Source organism: Alosa alosa, chromosome 9 (assembly GCF_017589495.1).
Source record: "Alosa alosa isolate M-15738 ecotype Scorff River chromosome 9, AALO_Geno_1.1, whole genome shotgun sequence".
Classification (NCBI taxonomy): Eukaryota; Metazoa; Chordata; class Actinopteri; order Clupeiformes; family Clupeidae; genus Alosa; species Alosa alosa.
The window spans coordinates 2,691,482-2,708,597 of NC_063197.1; the positions used below are offsets into that span (position 1 = coordinate 2,691,482).

Here is a 17,116-nt window from a genome sequence, read left to right on the forward strand (position 1 = left end):
TGAAACTGCAATCAGATGAACTGATAAAAAAAATATATATACAATATGAACATTTTTTTTATTATTAACACAATATTGATCATTGTTTTTGTAAATACCATTATCATCCATACTGGACTGTTATATTGTAACACCCCTAGTCGGAACTGTACTTTAAAATGCGTTAGCCTACATTGTGACATTTCATAGCAGCAGAAGTACATAGCTCCTGTAAATGCATTGAAAAAACAGTTCTCAAAGGGTTACTAAGTCAGTTACTGACCATGACTGCATTGCAGGGATTTTATATTCTGTCATAAGACATGTTTTTTTTTTAAAATAATTTCTACTCCTTTCTTTGCACTAGATTATATAATTGTTGATTGTCCCTGTGTCCCTGTGACGTGGACCACGTCTCCAAGTAGGAATCCACCTCCTCAGAGAAGCTCTCGGGACTGCTCTCTTCATCCAGCAAGCTCCCACAACTGGAATTGGGAGACAGCATGTCCTGCATCAGCTTCTCTCTCACCTTGCCTAGGTTGTCTGTCTCTTTATCTTTAGGTACCTTGCCATCAACCCCTTCAAACATCAACCCCTTCTGATCACTCGCCAAGTTGGCAAGGAAGTTAATGTATTTCATGGCAAGGCGAAGAATCTCATTCTTACTAAGTTTCTTGTCAGGCGGGTGTGTGGGAATAATCTTGCGGAGTTCAGCAAATGCTCCATTCACATTCTGCTGACGCCAGCGCTCACGGCTGTTTGTGAAGGTCCGACGGACAATCTTTGGATGAGAACCTGTTAAAAAAAGAAATAGAGAAGGTCATGATGGCAACTTTTTGAGCAATGCAATCACATGACTGTTCTGTTCTGACTGAATTTGCGACAAGTTGCTCCTAATAAAACACTGCTACCAGAATTACATGGCTCAAAATCACTGCCTGGGGTTCATAATCTCTTTTCAGACTTAATTTTGGTCATGAACAGATTAATGAACTGATCGTTATAGGCATAACAGTTGCACTTTTTTACACACACACACACACACACACACACACACACACACACACACACACACACACAAAACATTTTCTCGAAACACTACACTAGAACCAGTATGTTAAAATATTTTGTAACCTTTAAAAATGGCATCATATGACACATGTTAAAATTAATCTATAACCAACTACTAAACGTGCTCAATCAAAAACACATAGGCCTATTGTAAATTCTGCTAAATTACTTTAGGATTTCAGGGGAGAATAATGTTCTGTGTTGAATATGACTGTTGCATTCTGATGTAGACAACACAAAAACATAACCCTGTAGCCTACCAATGCCTCCATGAGATCTAAAATGCTCCTACCGTTTGTGATTTCAACTTCGTAAGGTGCGTTACGCTTCATGCGACTGGAATTTGTGCCAAAGTGCTCTCCAAGGTATCCGCTGAAACAGAAATGAGACAGCTAATTATTTGACCTGAAATATTCATTTGCATACACAGAGTAAAATTAGTAGCCTAGGCTAGGTTTCGACATAATATGGACAAATGTGAATAGCATATCCTAGCCTACCTGTTAGAGAGCGTTTGTGTGATGTGATTATGGAGCATCGCTCTAAAGCTGGTGGACTTTGTTGGACCACAGGCTACGAACTTTTCTCGCACTTTCCTCGCAGTGTCCTGATGAGACGAGACAGTGACAAAGAGTGTCAGCTCCGTGGTCTGCAAGCTGTGTTCTCCCTGCATTTTATATCCACGCTCCCTCCTCTCCCAACAGGCTCTCTCAGTGGTAGGCTACATCCTTTTACATCCCGCTGTACGCGGTTTCCTTAGTAACACGATTAATTATGCTGCAAAGTGGTCCTTTGGGACGGGGTAGGCTACCACTACCACTCCCCCACCAGTTTCCGCCGTAGCCTATCACTTACCCAACTGTCGTGCTGGTTGTCGTGTCTTCCTGCTTCCCGCATGTCACGCCACGCCATCCTCTGTCTGAAGGTGTCTTATCAGAAAACACAAGACTTTGCACGTTTTGTAATTCGTGCATGTTGTGGCTATGGTTAGTTTGATCCCGAGCCATGAAATTTGGTTCTATCCGCAATCAGGCACACATATGGAATGCCAATAATTGTGTCACTTGTGTTTTTGTTAAAATATGGTAGCCTATATTTCTTTATGGGGTAGGCTATTTTTATTTCTCATAATAAATCTGCTTCCATTCAAGGATGGATTTTTTTCTCATTGTTTTCATTGTGAGTTTATGACAAAATGTGTTTAAAATGTGATTTAGTCTCTTTTTAAGCATTTGTAGGCCATAGGCCTAGCCTACCACTTCATCAAAATCGGATTGAGGCTAATGTCAGACAGCATGATTTGGGTAATCTGGACAGTCATTTTGTTCTTGGGAAGTAGATTATCTGACGTTGACAAAAAAATCTGTGGAGTTGCTCACTCACTGCCATACTGACATGCATATGCACACAGTAATATAGCCTAACACAAATCTTTGCCTCTGGGATACCTGCTCCGTTACACTATTGAACCTTTGTGCATAACAAACAACAAACTGCATGTGCAGCGTTCACTTTAGAACAGTGTTTCTCAAAGTGGTGCGCGAGCAGACATGGTAAAATATAATAGATGAGTTGTTTGCAATATTGAACCAACTTGTATGTAAATCCAAATAGTTCTGCAACACTGTCCATGTAAGATATCCCAGTTTAAATCATATGAATCCTCTGACACAATAAGCAAAGTGCAAAGACAATAAGCAAGGTGGTTCAGTGAGTAGGCCTATTGTGTAGGCTTACTGTTGAAGTACAGTAGGTCTAATCCTTTTTTTTTTTAGCTAGGTGGTCCGTACATTTCTTTTTTATTGGTTAAGTGGTCCTTCGTCTGAAAAAGTTTCAGAAACACTGCTTTAGAAGTTCACATTAAGAAATTATACCATGACTGGTGCTGCTTTGTCAAATGTTTGACCAATGAGTTTGTTTCTGTCACTGCCATTTTCTTCTCTATGAAAGGGGGATGGAGTAGAAGACAAATTGACAAGCATGATTTATTTTTGCAGAGAGAATGTGCAGGACATCTAGTTTTCTCAACAATTTGTTCATACATCGGCTCATGTGGCCAGGATAATGTGTTGTGCTACAAGGACATGTTTGAGATTTAAATATGTCATGCATAGTCTATTTGTATTTGTTCATCTCCAGTTTATATCAGAAAGTGACAAATCAGCAAACGGCCACTTCTGTCGAAGAAACGTCATCAACGCAGCAAGTTAACATGGACGGCAAATTGACATGTAACACCGGTGTTACATCATGTCAACTGCCTCCCATGACTCCCATATTCCCTAAGCTCTGAAATAAAAAAGCCATTTGAACAACTTCCAATCTGGCGAAAACCACGCACACCTTTTCCTCCAAACAGTGATTTTGATATAGTGAATGTGCAGTTAATAGCAGTTCTTTCAGTGGTAATCGTGTAAATAATAGTGTTTTGTATAGGTATTGTATATTGGATTTTATATTTATCATCGTGTATCGTGTGTGAAAGCAAAGTCCGTTTAGGCAAGTCCCTCCACTTGGCGGCCATATTGCAACGGTTTTTGAGCACTTATCAGGCATCTATTTCGGCAGAAATGCGCGTGTGCAAGGCTTCATCTTGTTCCAGCGGCGAGATCACAACACATGATTGGCACGATGTCTTCACAACACACCACATTATTGGCTCAATGTATTCACAACACAGCACATGATTGGCTCAATGTATTCACATGTCGACGTGGGGGATACTGTATGTGATATGGGAAGGGATTTAATTATGTATAGACGACTGCCATATTGGCGTTACAAACTAACCCAATGCATTTCTATGGAGGATTTTTTGAGTGCTCTGTCTCCTCATTAGCAAGTCTTTGTGTGTGAAAGCGAAACGTTAATGTTAGCAATGGTGCAGTGCTTCGTACGACTGCCATCACCGCTCAGGCTGTCGGTCTGATGCATGGACCGGTGCATGGTCTGCTCTTGGACCACCATCATATTCAGTTTATTAACTTGCCGTGAATTATTATACAAAATGTTCATTAAATGCATGAAGAAGTATGATTGATATGACTCATACAGTATGAAGGCTACAGTCAGGGGCGCCTTAATACCACCTGAGGCCTCTGGGCTATATGTTTTCAGAAATACTTTTAGCCTACAGAAGCAGCTGGCTCATGTGACGTGAACATTGGCTACCTTATGCATTATCACTACACTACCCTACATAGAGACATATCTCACGTTAACAATGGAGAAAACATAACATAGGCTATTATTTGTGCGAATGGGTAAGCACAAACTTGCTTTTGGTGAACGGAGATGCAGATCACTAATTAATTTCTTTGCGCAACAGCCCATGTGTGCTGGCCTTTACAAAACCCACAAGCTGACTCTCGGACACACTACACTCAATAATGTGACCTGATTTAAAGTGGTTTTCACCCCTTTGGACACTCTTGTTCTCGTCCTTGAAACAGCGAAATGTTGCCTCGGGGACATGGACGGCCAAACCGCTAAACCATTTGACTGCAGTGTCTAGCCGGTGGTGGCGAAATGAGCTAGTTGGGCTATCAGCTAGTTCAAAAGTTTAAGTACTTAATTAAACACTTTTTCAGGTAGCCGACAGGCCAATCATTAGCATTTCCGACATTGCATTTCATTGTAAGACTAGCCAGGGTAGCTAAGGTTTAGGCTACATGCTGCAATATGAAATATATTATGTTTTAGTGACCTTGTTGTTTCTATGAACATGAATTGTTGTTTATAGGCAACATCAACATATGCTGCTTTCGAGATGTCTCGTAAATCCGCCGCCCGAGTTGGAAAGTGTAAATTACCCAGCTTTCTTGCGGCATTTTGGGCAGGCACGCCCACTTTACCTCGGAGTACTTGAGGGTACCCCGAGGTGGACGTACGACCTTACAACAAACATGGCTGCGCCCATAGTTGAGATGAGATGACATGTATTTTTTTGCATTTGTACTGTGTTCTGGTCATGTTAAAGTTGATGTAATACTCTTACACACTAGATTACATTGCTGCTTCAATCCGTTCACCAATTCATGCATTGCACGGTCTTGCTATGCCTGCAATACAATGTAACAATTTGTTTTCCAGCCGTTTAGCTAGAGGCTACATGTAGCACAAAACAATAACAATGACTAGCCTCCTGCTAATGCCCCTCGTGGCTCGAGAGACAGGCGTTCCTAAAGCCACTCATTGGTACACGTTGTACAGGTGAGTGTACGATGATTACTGACTACTGGAAAGCAGCATTAGTCGAGGCATAAAGACCCCTGTATATCTTCATTAATAAATCTTTTAAATAGTCAGGTGCCAAACCATGTAACGCTTTATAGGTTATAAGGAGGATTTTAAAATCAATCCCAAAATAATAAACCACAATCCTTGTTGATACAAGTAATGTTCGTCTAGAAAGTTTTTAATCACATTAAGATTTTTGTTTTATAGAGCCATATCCACCATCTTGGTCAGCGATTGTCTAGAAACGTTCAAACTTTACCGTAACAGACTTTCCACCAATCAGAGGCATCACTGTGGGATAGTGTGATTGTTCAGGATTATGGGTAATGAAGTACTTATCCAAGACATCGCGAATAAAAGACATTAATCTCAAAACAAGATTGGTGCCCCATGAACTTCTGGCTTGTATATGAAACGCTAGTCCAGCCGTAGCTGGTTTTAAGTCTAGTCAAGTTAAGTCAGTTTTATTTTTAAAGCGCATTTAACATGCACAGAGTGCAACCCAAAGCGCTCCACAAACAAGACACATAACAAAAAGACAAAAGATGCCGGATGGAGCAGCGTAGTCGCCAGCAAGACATGACAACATTTAAAAAATAACAAACACAAAAGATGCCGGACTGAGCGGCGTAGTCGCCAGTGTACCCGTGACACCAAGACATACAAGACAGACAACAAAACAAATAAATAAATAAAAAGTAAAAAAAGAAAATACATTTAAAAAGGGGGAAAAACAATGTTAAATTAGTCCAATTTCCAAACCAGCTGAAATTGACAATAACAATTATTGTCTATGTACGGTTATGTTTTTATGGCTTATACCCCAATTGTCAATGGAGAAATTGTATTGGATTCTTACTTCCTGGCTGTCGGCTGTGGGCGTGACTGTCGAGGACTATTATTCTAAATTTCTTCCTGCAAACCGCTGTTTTCGCGGGACTTTAATTTTGAAATTTAGGCTAACGTTTAGCCACATTCGCTAACTCCTTTCTACGTCCGGTTTGAACGTTCAGTCAGAGCCAGGTCAGAGCCCGTCTACAGACATTCTCTGGTTCAGTGCTCTACCACATTCTATGGCTCTACTTTTGAAACACTAGCCCACTATCATTATTTACTAAAGTTCAGAAACAAACAAAAAAATAATTAAAAAGTTTGAAGTATATATTTTGAAATGCTTTCAATAAAACTCAATATAAATGAAAAATTCTATATTATAAATGAACTCATGAACCGGATGCAATTTCGGTAGGTCATGGTGTTCAAAAAAGAGGATCAGTATTACATGTAAACATTGTATAGTTGTGTTTTCTTACCGTGAAGATTGCAGTCGGGCAGGGCGAGCATTTAAGGTTTCAACATAAAGGGTCTGCCACTACGTACAAAATGTCTATGGAAGATCCATTTTTCGTCGTGAAAGGGTAAGAAATGTTTTCCATTCGGTTGATAACGTCAACGTTACCATTGAAGTTAGCCATACATTCATTTTGCTTCTAGCTGTACCAACGAAAAGATTAACATAACTTTAACTTAGCGATCGATTTACTAGTGTAACGTTACGTTAGGTCTAACGGAACATATCTGCACTGTATGGTCACTGTTTCCTTTAATTACGTGGGTGTGACTGTTAACGTTAACTATACTCGGCTGATCTATGTTATCATCTTGGAGACTTCACCTTGTATTGTTCTCAAGAATCATTCGAAATGTTATCGCCAAGACGGGGTTTTAAAGTAATGTAAATTTAAGGCAATTAGTTGTGAAACAACATAGGACTTTCTACAACGAAATTAATAGTTGACATAAGTAATTCAATTCCATTTAGACCATGGGCCAAAGGGGGCGACCCCCCCACCGAAATATTTTTTTTTGTAAGGTCTGGCTATATTAAATAAGAATTTGAAATATACTTATTTTGGGATGCACCTATTTACATTTAGCAGACACTCCTATCCCCTGTGACTTATTACATTGTTCGGGGAGCAACTTGGGATGCCAATTAGGGCTCACCATTCGGTTTGTATAAGGTTTTCATTTTACATTTTTGTACCACGGTTACATACCTCGATTTGTGTGTGTGTATACACCTGTATAAACTGGACTGATTTGAACACTGAATAAAGCCTACATGTGTATTTTATGTAGGCCTACATAAGGCCTACATAAAATACACACACATAAGTGTGTGTGTATATATATATATATATATATATATATATATATATATATATATATATATATATATATATATATATATATATATATATAGTATATAAAAATATACAATATTATACGATATTAAAAGTATATTGATCTATAAACAACTAATTAACAACTGACTAAAATACTGAATTTTTGATTTTCATTGACTAGCGTGCTAAGCTAACCATCAGCGCTGTCTGTTTCCAGTTTGTTTTTAGAAAGATAGATAACGATAGTTTTTCCACAAACAACAATGCTGCATTGCATTATCTTGATGGCTGTAAGACGGTTAGCGTAATGTTTTCTAAAGATCATATCAAGTGCCGAAAAAATGGCCTCCCTGTAGGCTATGGGTCTTAAATTGGCAATGTTTACTACATTGCTGACATTTAAATTAAGTAACCTATAACAACCAGCGGTCATTGTTATAATCTAGTGCATCAAATATTAAGCAAGTCTGAGATGGCGCTCCTGATAGCGTGTCAGCCTACTATGTTGATTTTCATTCCCAGACCCCATGAATGCACCATAGACCCAGATGAGCTTATGTATGAATACTGGAGGTAATTGCATAGAGGAATCAAATCAAGGGAATACATAAATGTTTCTATTATGTGACTGTACATGGCTGGAGTGTAATAAGATCCAGGGCACAACAAATTCACCTTGCGATTTGGGTCTGGTCACTCTCCATTGGTGGTTGTTTCCAGTCCTTGCATCCTAATTTGGACATAGATGTTGGTAGTGTTAATTTTGTCACCTATTTTTAATTTAGTCTTAGTCTTAGTCTTGTGACGAAATGTCCTTTTTAGTCTTTGTCACATTTAGTCATTCAAACATCATTTTTGTTAGTCAAGTTTTAGTCGACTAAAAGTCTCGTCATTTTAGTCTAGTTTTATTTAAAAGAAAACTAAAGGTATCTTAGTCAAGTTTTAGTGAAAACATTTTAGTCTAATTTTTTTAATAACAAAGGATTTCTGATTACCATTTCAGTCAAATAGTGATTCACACATCTCAATTTCAAACAATATTGTCTGTCCACAGGGCTACTCGTCTGTTATAATTACTCATTCTGATTTTTTTGTCAGTCAGTATGTTTACATGCACAGGTAAGTCGAGCTATAGTTATAGCTTGACTTGGATTTGACCATAGACAGTAAAAGATTTGACTGGACCACTATCATGATCTTTGTAGACCCAAGTATTAATGTTTAACTCCGCCACACTAGATGGCGATATGCACCCAGACGCAACACATTCCCCAAACTCTCCATCTTAGCTAACTTGCTAGCGAACTTTCCATATTAGCAGAGCCCGTTTACGGAGAGCCGGATCACTCCCTATTAACTCCATTGTACCTGCAATCTGTTGCAGTTCCGCTAGGGGCGATCACGAATAAGTGCAAAAACAATGGGGGTCTTTGGAGTTAGACAGCCAAATTTGTCTCTTCCACCTGGTTGTCGTTGAGAAATTGAATATTTTTGATTGTGGTTTCTGCAAGCTCAATATGGATTATAGGTCAAAAGTTGAATGAACGAGTAGTCACGTCCTTTCGATTTCTTACAGGTTGGGTCGTTGTTGCCCACAACACACTAGCTTTCTGCTAATGAATGACGTCATTGACACATTTGAAAGACTTTTTAGAACAAATAAGTGACTCAAAAAATATAATACTCAGCGGTTTGTATTTTCTCTGCCCCCTCTTTCGACTGCAACATACGAATTTCTGGGCAAAAAATTATATCCCGAGAAAAGTGGATTTGAGGGGTACAGCTCCATAGACCTCCATTCATTCTGCACTTATTCGTGAGCGCCCTCATGTGGAACCAGAAAAGGAACTGCAACCAGTTCAGAAACCGGAAGTTTCCCGAGAGTGGCGGTTCTCCTCTTATTAGACATTCTCTGATATTAGCTTACTTGCTAGCAAACTTTGCAGTGTAGCTAGTTAAATAGTTGACATTACTTGCTGAACATTTTCGTAAGGACATTCTGGGGGATGTTAATTTGTATGAGAGAAGCTTCAACTTCTGGATATGTAGCATAGTGGCATAAAGCTTAGGTAGTTAGCTTGCTAACTCTGGCAGAAATCTCTGGTGTTCTTGTTCCATGTAGTTTCGTGTTGCAGCCACAGGGTTGCAGCAACAGCACATAGACTACTCTGGCTCTGGCTCTGGCAGACTAGCCTACAGGAAAGCTGCTGTGCATGAACTCATTCGGAATATTTTGAAAACGTAAAACATAACGGCATATTTGTAAAACGTAACAGCATATTCTTTGTTCTCATTTTGTAGACGAAAATGAAGAGAGATTTTATCTTAGTTTTTATTTCATGCAGAACATTTTAGTCTTGTATTTTTTCATTAACAACAATGCATCTTAAGATAGTCTTAGTCAGTGTTTCAGGACATTAGTGCAGTCTCGTCATCGTCTCGTCTTAGTCATGGAAAAAAAGGTCGTTGACAATATCTCGTCTCGCCTGACGAAATTAACACCAATGTCGGGTTTATTTTAAAAGTATTGGTCCTGACTTGAACCAATGAGCTTTGATCCGTATAGGATTCCTCCTTTGCCACTAAGTCCACAATGACAATATTAGCATTTTTTCAATCCCTCTAGGAAGTGTGTGTGTACATGTAGTGTTTTCCAAAAATTTAAAATGTAGGCTACTGGTGCACTGGTGGTGCAAGGATAGGCCTAATCCCCAACCCCCTTCCATCTGGTGTATAGTCAGCCACCCTATCTACTACATGTGACAAACAACAAATGTTTTTGTTATTATGTATGTACAGCACCCTTCACAATGAGCACGTTTTCATGCCGGGAATAAACCGTTTTAAATCAGTTTATTGCCCAAATTCCGTTTATGTCAATATTCCGTTTAACCCGTTTACATGCAAGTAGAATGTCACGTTTTGAGCATATTCCTGTTTACATAGCAATCAACATTATTCGGAATAAGTCAGCGACGCAGCCCACAAATAGGCTCCTAACGTCAAGACGTAAATCTCTGCTGGTGGAATTTCTTCTTTTGGTTGAATAATACAACGTCTTAAGGATCTTCCACCTGTATTTCACTTGTTCAGGCGTATGTCGTTAGCCAGTCTCATGAAGTTTTTTAGCCTAGAAATCTTTAAAAAAAAAAAAAAAAAAAAAAGTTTAAAGGTGAAGCTTCAGTTCATCATTCACTCCTAATACATTTTGAACGCGATGGAGTACTACCATTTGGGGAACATCCCCCAACCACACACACCACCCCACACACACACACACAGACACACACAATTTTTTTTTTTTATTACTACTATTTAATTTATTCTGTAAAATTGAGCTGGCTTTTGATCACAAGAAACTTCATTACTGATAAATCCTTTGATGAGTACATGACAATAAACTTAAACTTGAACTATACTAAACAAAAACAACACACTAGATTTCACTCCTAGGCTATTTAGAGTTGAAGTAAAAGATCTAGAGACTATGCACACAAAGGTTAATTTTGTTAACAAAAGTGGTGAAATCTGTATTAGTTAGCACTTCACCTATACATTCAGTTCACAGGCAACTACTCTGGTGGATATCCCTGCCGTCAGCTTGCCAGTTACACGTGGCATTGTGTTGTGTGATAAAATGGCACATTTTAGCGTGACCAGTACAATCTAAACACTTTTATAGCCTAATTATACCACTGTATTAAAAGCCTCTTTTGCCAATAAAACAGCTCTTAGTCTTCAACTTGATGGTTCATGGACTGTTTACATTTCATTGTATACATTTCATGTAGTGTATAAATATCCGAATGGTATTGACTTTTGGGAGATGGCTCTGGGTTATTATATTACACATCAGATAATTTTCAAGTCTTAACTACTGATCAAGTTAGCTTCTAGTGTGTCTTTTTTTTTCTGCAGGGAGGTACAGAAGGCCGTGAACACTGCCCTAAGTCTGCACCAAAGGTGGAGTGAGCTACTTCAGAACCCTGGTAGCTCCTCCACAGAGGAGGTAGACTGGACAACCAATGAATTGAGGAACAGCCTGAGATCCATTGAGTGGGACCTGGAGGACCTGGATGAGACTATCAGTATCCTTTAATACAAACTTCTCAGTCATCTGTAAACCTTCTATTCTGCCCATTCCAGTGGATAAAATATATCTTGATACAGATGATGTATTTTGGCCTTAACATTTTGTGCAGGTATCGTTGAGTCCAACCCAAAGAAGTTTAACTTAGATGCTGTAGAACTTGGAAAACGTAAGGCATTCATCACAAGCACCAGACAGACAGTCAAGGTCAGTGTAATGCAATCTTAGCGAGTAGAGTAGATAAGACATTCATTAATGGCATCTATTATGATTGTAATAAAAAAAAATAATTGTTGGTTTCTTGATGAACTGTTAACTACTACTAGTAATGTGGCTGCACAGAGGAGAGGGGAAATCTCAGAGGGGAACCATAATGCAGCAGAATGTTCAAGTCCAACCCGAGGTCATTTCCCGTACCCATTCCCTGTCTCTCGATTGATTGATTAAAAAAAGAGAGGCATTATCCCTTTTTCTTCTGTCCAACTTCTGTCTTACCAGTCTAATTTATATGTTTCACCTACATGCACAAAATTTGGTAGGTGTGTGTAACTCCTCAAGACGAACAACTTTTAATATGTACAGTGTGTAACTTATTTGTCCGTAGTAATTTAATTTAAATTATAGGTTTGGACCAGTTTAGGTATGTGGGGAGGTGAAATAAAAGACAATAACAACTTATAGAACAAGTAACTATTACAAATAATTTAACAAGTACAATATATATATATTACAAATAATTTAACATATATATATATATATATATATATATATATATATATATATATATATATATATATATATATATATATATATATGTTAAATTATTTGTAATAGATAGGCCATAGTGTTATATAATATTCCTATATTGTGAACAGGATTAACAATATTTAACTGAACTTACTTTTAAATATTTTATATTTCTGTTTTAATTTAACAAGTACAATATATATATATATATATATATATACAAATAAAGTTTGACAGAGTGACCCACACCGGCACTATATTTATAGTTAATTATGGTAATATTGGGTATGCTATCGTCGTAATTGATGACCGACTTAACTTCTCTGAGCATGTAGCCTCAATTGCAAAATCATGTCGGTTTATCCTAAGATCAGACCTTATCTGACACAAGATTTTCTTGTACAAGCCATGGTTATCTCCAAGCTGGACTATTGTAATTCACTGTTAGCTGGTCTACCTGCTTGTGTAGTAAGGTCGTTACAACTTATTCAGAATGCTGCAGCACGCCTGGTCTTCAATCAGCCAAAGAGGACGCATGTAACTCCTCTCTGAACTACTCTCCACTGGCTCACTATAGTGACCAGAATTATATTTAAATCTCTCACTTTTGGCCTGTAGGACACTGACTGGATCTGCTCCCTGCTATCTTAAAGCAATGATCAAGATTGTGGGCAGCCGTGGCCTACTGGTTAGCGCTTCAGACTTGGAACAAGGCACCTAACCCCTCACTGCTCCCCGAGTGCCGCTGTTGTTGCGAGGAACACTTCCTATTACGCTGACTACCTTTACGTTTTTGTTACTTTTACTCCACCCTTTGCATAAAATCTTCTTCAGCATACCTGAAAGACTTTCAATCGGGATTAAGTCAGTACTTTGTGGTTCCCAATTTATCAGTGGAGATGATTCTTCATTCTCCTTGATCCACTTTTTCACAGTTTGAGGTAGATCCTTCCTGGCATTGTCGTCCTGGAATTTTCCCATGCCATGCTATGACGGAAGGAAAGATTAAGCCCAGATCATAACAGGCTTGTACAGTAGGTACTATTAATGGCTAGTCATTTTAACACCTGGACTCTTTCACTATGGAGCCATGCGTTGTCATGTGAAGAATGCAGTTTGGCACTGTTTTCCTGAAATATTCTAGGCCTGCCCTAAAAAACATGTTTTCTAAATGTTGTATTATTCTTTATTACATGGCTCTTCACAAGGCAAGTAGAACGCTCCATTGACTTGAATGGGCTTTTCCAAAGTTCTACGGTAAAATATTTTCATGTAATTACCGCTGCAAACATATAATTACCGCTGTCAATGGCAACGGAGTTTGTGCTTCTACTTCAGGTATTTCATATCACTACGCAAGAACTGGAACTTCATTCAAAAGTGAAAACAGGCGGTTGATCAGCTGTGTTCTAAAGAATGTTTGATTCAAGTTCAATGTGTGTTGTTGCGAACTATGTTTCTCAGCAAATGCCACGATGAACGGTAACAAATAGGCTAGGCTATGTAGGCTAAAGTCATATCGTGGGAAGTTTATTATTTTGTTTTGGCAAGTAGCTGTGTAATAAGCGGGATAATGTATAGAACGCCGGTCATTATTGGGAAAATAAGTCCCTTCAGGGCGGAAAAAGACCGGTTCGCCCTGTCGGGACTTATGACCGGCGTTCTATACATTATCGCTTGCGTATTATTTGTGCATCTCCAGATATGCAAACTGTCAGTGCCATTGGCACTAATGCACACCCATACCATCATTGTTGCTGGCTTTTGTGCACTGATAACAATTTTGGTGGTCCCTCTGCTTTAACCCACAGGATGCGAAGTCCATAATTTTCAAAAAGTATTTAAAATTTTGATTGGTCTGATCACAGGACAGTTTTCACTTCATCTTAAATGAGCTCGGGTCTAGGGAAGACAGTGGAGTTTATGGGTCATGTCTAAATATGGTTTCCTCCTCATACCTCCTTATAACTTTTGAGATTTGCAGATCATAACATTGTGCTTTTATTTACAATTTATACAGCATGTAGAAAAATAATAATTTTGTCATAAAAACATTTTAGTATTCAACACGAGAGTCAACATTACTTTCTACAGAAATATAGCTGTCACACAGTGCACCCATCATTTTCCCAATTTCTCAATAAAATGTAGGCTATGGGACATTTATTAGCTGGTTGCTAAGGAAATGGGCAGTAACAGTGTAACACATCTGATCATCAAGAAATATTTTTTGTATACCCAGCTATTGATGGAAAATTCAAAGTAAATATTGCTTAAGCAGATCATAGTTTTATCGTATCTCATTTCCAAGCATGTTGTACCTTGGTACCATGGTATCCTGGGAGAACCTAGTCACTGGTGGTGACAGGGTTAAACAGATACAGATGTATATTTTCTTTGGAACTAAATAAAAAACTGCATTTAAAGCCTTCATTTACAAAAAAGATTTGATTGCTGCACTTATGAACTTATGTCTACTGATAAAATTCTACGGATATGTTTCAGGACATGAAAGATTATATGGCCAGTCCAATGGCTCAGGCAATGACTGAAAAGAAAAATCGTCAGGTATGTACATTTTCATTATATGCAAGATTCACTGGTGTATTTCCCTCTGAAATTGTGAATTTGAAGAAATTTGTTTGTAACTGTTTGATCTCATTCAGTGTACCTTGTGATGAAATGAAAAACCTTATAGACTTATAGGACCGTATGTATGAAGGGTGTTTAGCTACATTTTTTTCCTGGTCAATATCTATTGCTACATTCCAGTAAACTGGGAAGTTGGAAATTACAGACATCCGACAAGGAAAAGTGCATTGGAATGCCACTCGATGAATCTACCCCAACTTCACCGAGATGCAGTAGTCTGACGTCACAACAATGAACTGAAGCGCTCTGTTCGCATAGCGTCTGCTGCAACAATTAGGGCTGGTTCAGACCGCCGATGTGGCATGTGCATTGCGTGTCTGTTCTGTGGCTTTATATGTGCATTCATATCAGAAACGTCTCTGATGCACCGCTGCTGTGGCCAGTCTGCCTATTAAAACATCTCTCTACTGTCTCTTTTGAATGGCAACACTTCCAACACACTCGCGTGTTGCGTGAAAAATAGGCGCCGGTCCTATTTTTAGTATGCATGCGTGTGAGACGTGCACAGGCAGTGTGCACGCTCTAACCTGTTAACATGGGCACCGAAATTGAAATGGACAGCTGACACGCACGTTTTAAAAAATTAAACCAGTCTTTTAAGTCTCTTACGTTCCGAGTCGCTGCCTTCCGTTTCGAACAGAGCCTAGGACTATCTTTAAGCTTCACGAATGGAATGCTTCAGTTACGAGCCAGGTGTAGCCTTCCCGGTAAAGAAAAGCTCTGGCAATTTTTCACATACAGTGCCTATAAAAAGGACTCACCCCCCTAGATATTTCCCCTTTTATTACAGTGCATGCAAAGCCATGCACTGTATTGTTATTCTGTGGCTTCTTCTACTTTTTATTGCAGTGCATGAAAATCCACTGTACTGTTATCACTAGGCTTCTTATAGGGTCATTCCACGTTAATTCAACCAGGCCCACGCACTTAGGTCTAAAAAAAAAAAAAATTACCAGGTGTACCTATGTCACCCAGGAGACACACTTTAAAATTACTTTTATGTAAGATCAATACTTTCCAAGATACAGCCAGTTTATTGGAGTTTTTGGCTGGGCTCTGTTTAGGCCTTCAGAAGACATATGTGTACTCAACATAGGCTCTTGATTTATGTTCCTTATTGAGATAAGTAGAAACACTCTCACAAAAAGCAATGAACAGAAAATAAATTCCTTCAGGGTCTGAACAGCAGACCTCACAAGTCGGAAAAATCATTTTGGTTCTCATTTTCAGAGCACCCAAACACCTTGTGGGAATATACAAAGATTTGTTTTATTTTTTATTTTATTTTTTCTTTATTCTCCATGATCCCTTCTTTTTAAAAACACCAATTTGACTTGTCTTAAACACATCTTTCATTTTTATTTTCCACCCTGAACATGGGCAAAATGCCCCATTGAGATCAATATGTTTTATATAGAGTTACCACAGTGCCACCTGTGGTTGTATGGCACATAGAGCTGAATGGAAACACAGCTAACGATGATGAGATGAGTTCCCCATTTAGATATATAGATAGATACATACATACATACATACATACATACATACTTACTTACTTACTTACTTACTACTTACTTACTTATTACTTACTTACTTACTTACTTATTACTTACTTAAACACAAGTCATATTAATAATTAGCTGATTTAGTAGCTGAGGCGTTAGGATGAGGTGGTTTAATGAGTTGGAAGAAGTATGTGACTTTTCCACCTGTCAGTGAGTTAGGCTGCAACAGAGAAGGTTCATGTTCAGAGTGCTTGCCAGGCCTTTATATCCTCGATGCATCTTACCTGGATGCTAGAATTTTAAAGATGTTGTAAACCAAAATGTGAAATTTGTTTGGAAACATCTTGTATAGATTAAAAAACCTAATTATTGTAAAAACATCTGCTTTCTGCAATAGATTTGGACAAGATGCATTTTTTTTTGCACTTGACACAGGTGTTTTCACTAATTAGCTCATTTGTACGGTGTCCCAGAAGGGTCGCACAAAATTAGCATTTCAGAAAGCAAATTGCAAAATTAAAGAGAAATTAGTTTGAGTGACAGTAAGTTGTTCTAAATATTTAGGGAATAATATAATCACTAGCTAAAGTGAACTTAGCAACACATGACTACTCCTGCATCTAGCCAATCAATAACATAACTTG

At 38.4% G+C, this 17,116-nt stretch overlaps 2 protein-coding genes across 3 annotated transcripts in view; one reads left to right on the plus strand and one right to left on the minus strand.

Annotated features, from left to right (window-relative positions):
- tal1 (T-cell acute lymphocytic leukemia 1) lies at positions 1 to 6,688 on the minus strand. Its single transcript, XM_048252319.1, has 5 exons — positions 6,603 to 6,688; positions 1,906 to 1,979; positions 1,551 to 1,657; positions 1,343 to 1,422; positions 1 to 774 (listed from the first exon to the last, which is right to left on the minus strand). The coding sequence occupies exons 1-5, from the start codon at positions 6,631 to 6,633 to the stop codon at positions 326 to 328; spliced, it is 741 nt and encodes a 246-aa protein (XP_048108276.1). The 5' UTR covers positions 6,634 to 6,688; the 3' UTR covers positions 1 to 325.
- Positions 6,573 to 17,116, plus strand: part of stx6 (syntaxin 6) — a 25,479-nt gene continuing 14,935 nt past the window's right edge. For both annotated transcript variants that reach the window (XM_048252316.1, XM_048252318.1), the window contains exons 1-4: positions 6,573 to 6,707; positions 11,397 to 11,566; positions 11,681 to 11,775; positions 14,821 to 14,883. In XM_048252316.1, coding sequence (XP_048108273.1) covers positions 6,673 to 6,707; positions 11,397 to 11,566; positions 11,681 to 11,775; positions 14,821 to 14,883 — 363 coding nt within the window. In that variant the 5' untranslated portion in view covers positions 6,573 to 6,672. The remainder of the gene's footprint in view (positions 6,708 to 11,396; positions 11,567 to 11,680; positions 11,776 to 14,820; positions 14,884 to 17,116) is intronic.

Bases quoted from the DNA above. Each gene is read 5' to 3' on its own strand.
- tal1 (XM_048252319.1), bottom strand. From the start codon at position 6,633: ATGCTCGCCCTGCCCGACTGCAATCTTCACG. The intron at 1,980-6,602 runs GTAAGAAAACAC...TTTTCTGATAAG, and splicing joins GCCCGACTGCAATCTTCACG to ACACCTTCAGACAGAGGATG. The intron at 1,423-1,550 runs GTAGGCTAGGAT...TTTCTGTTTCAG, and splicing joins ACACAAACGCTCTCTAACAG to CGGATACCTTGGAGAGCACT.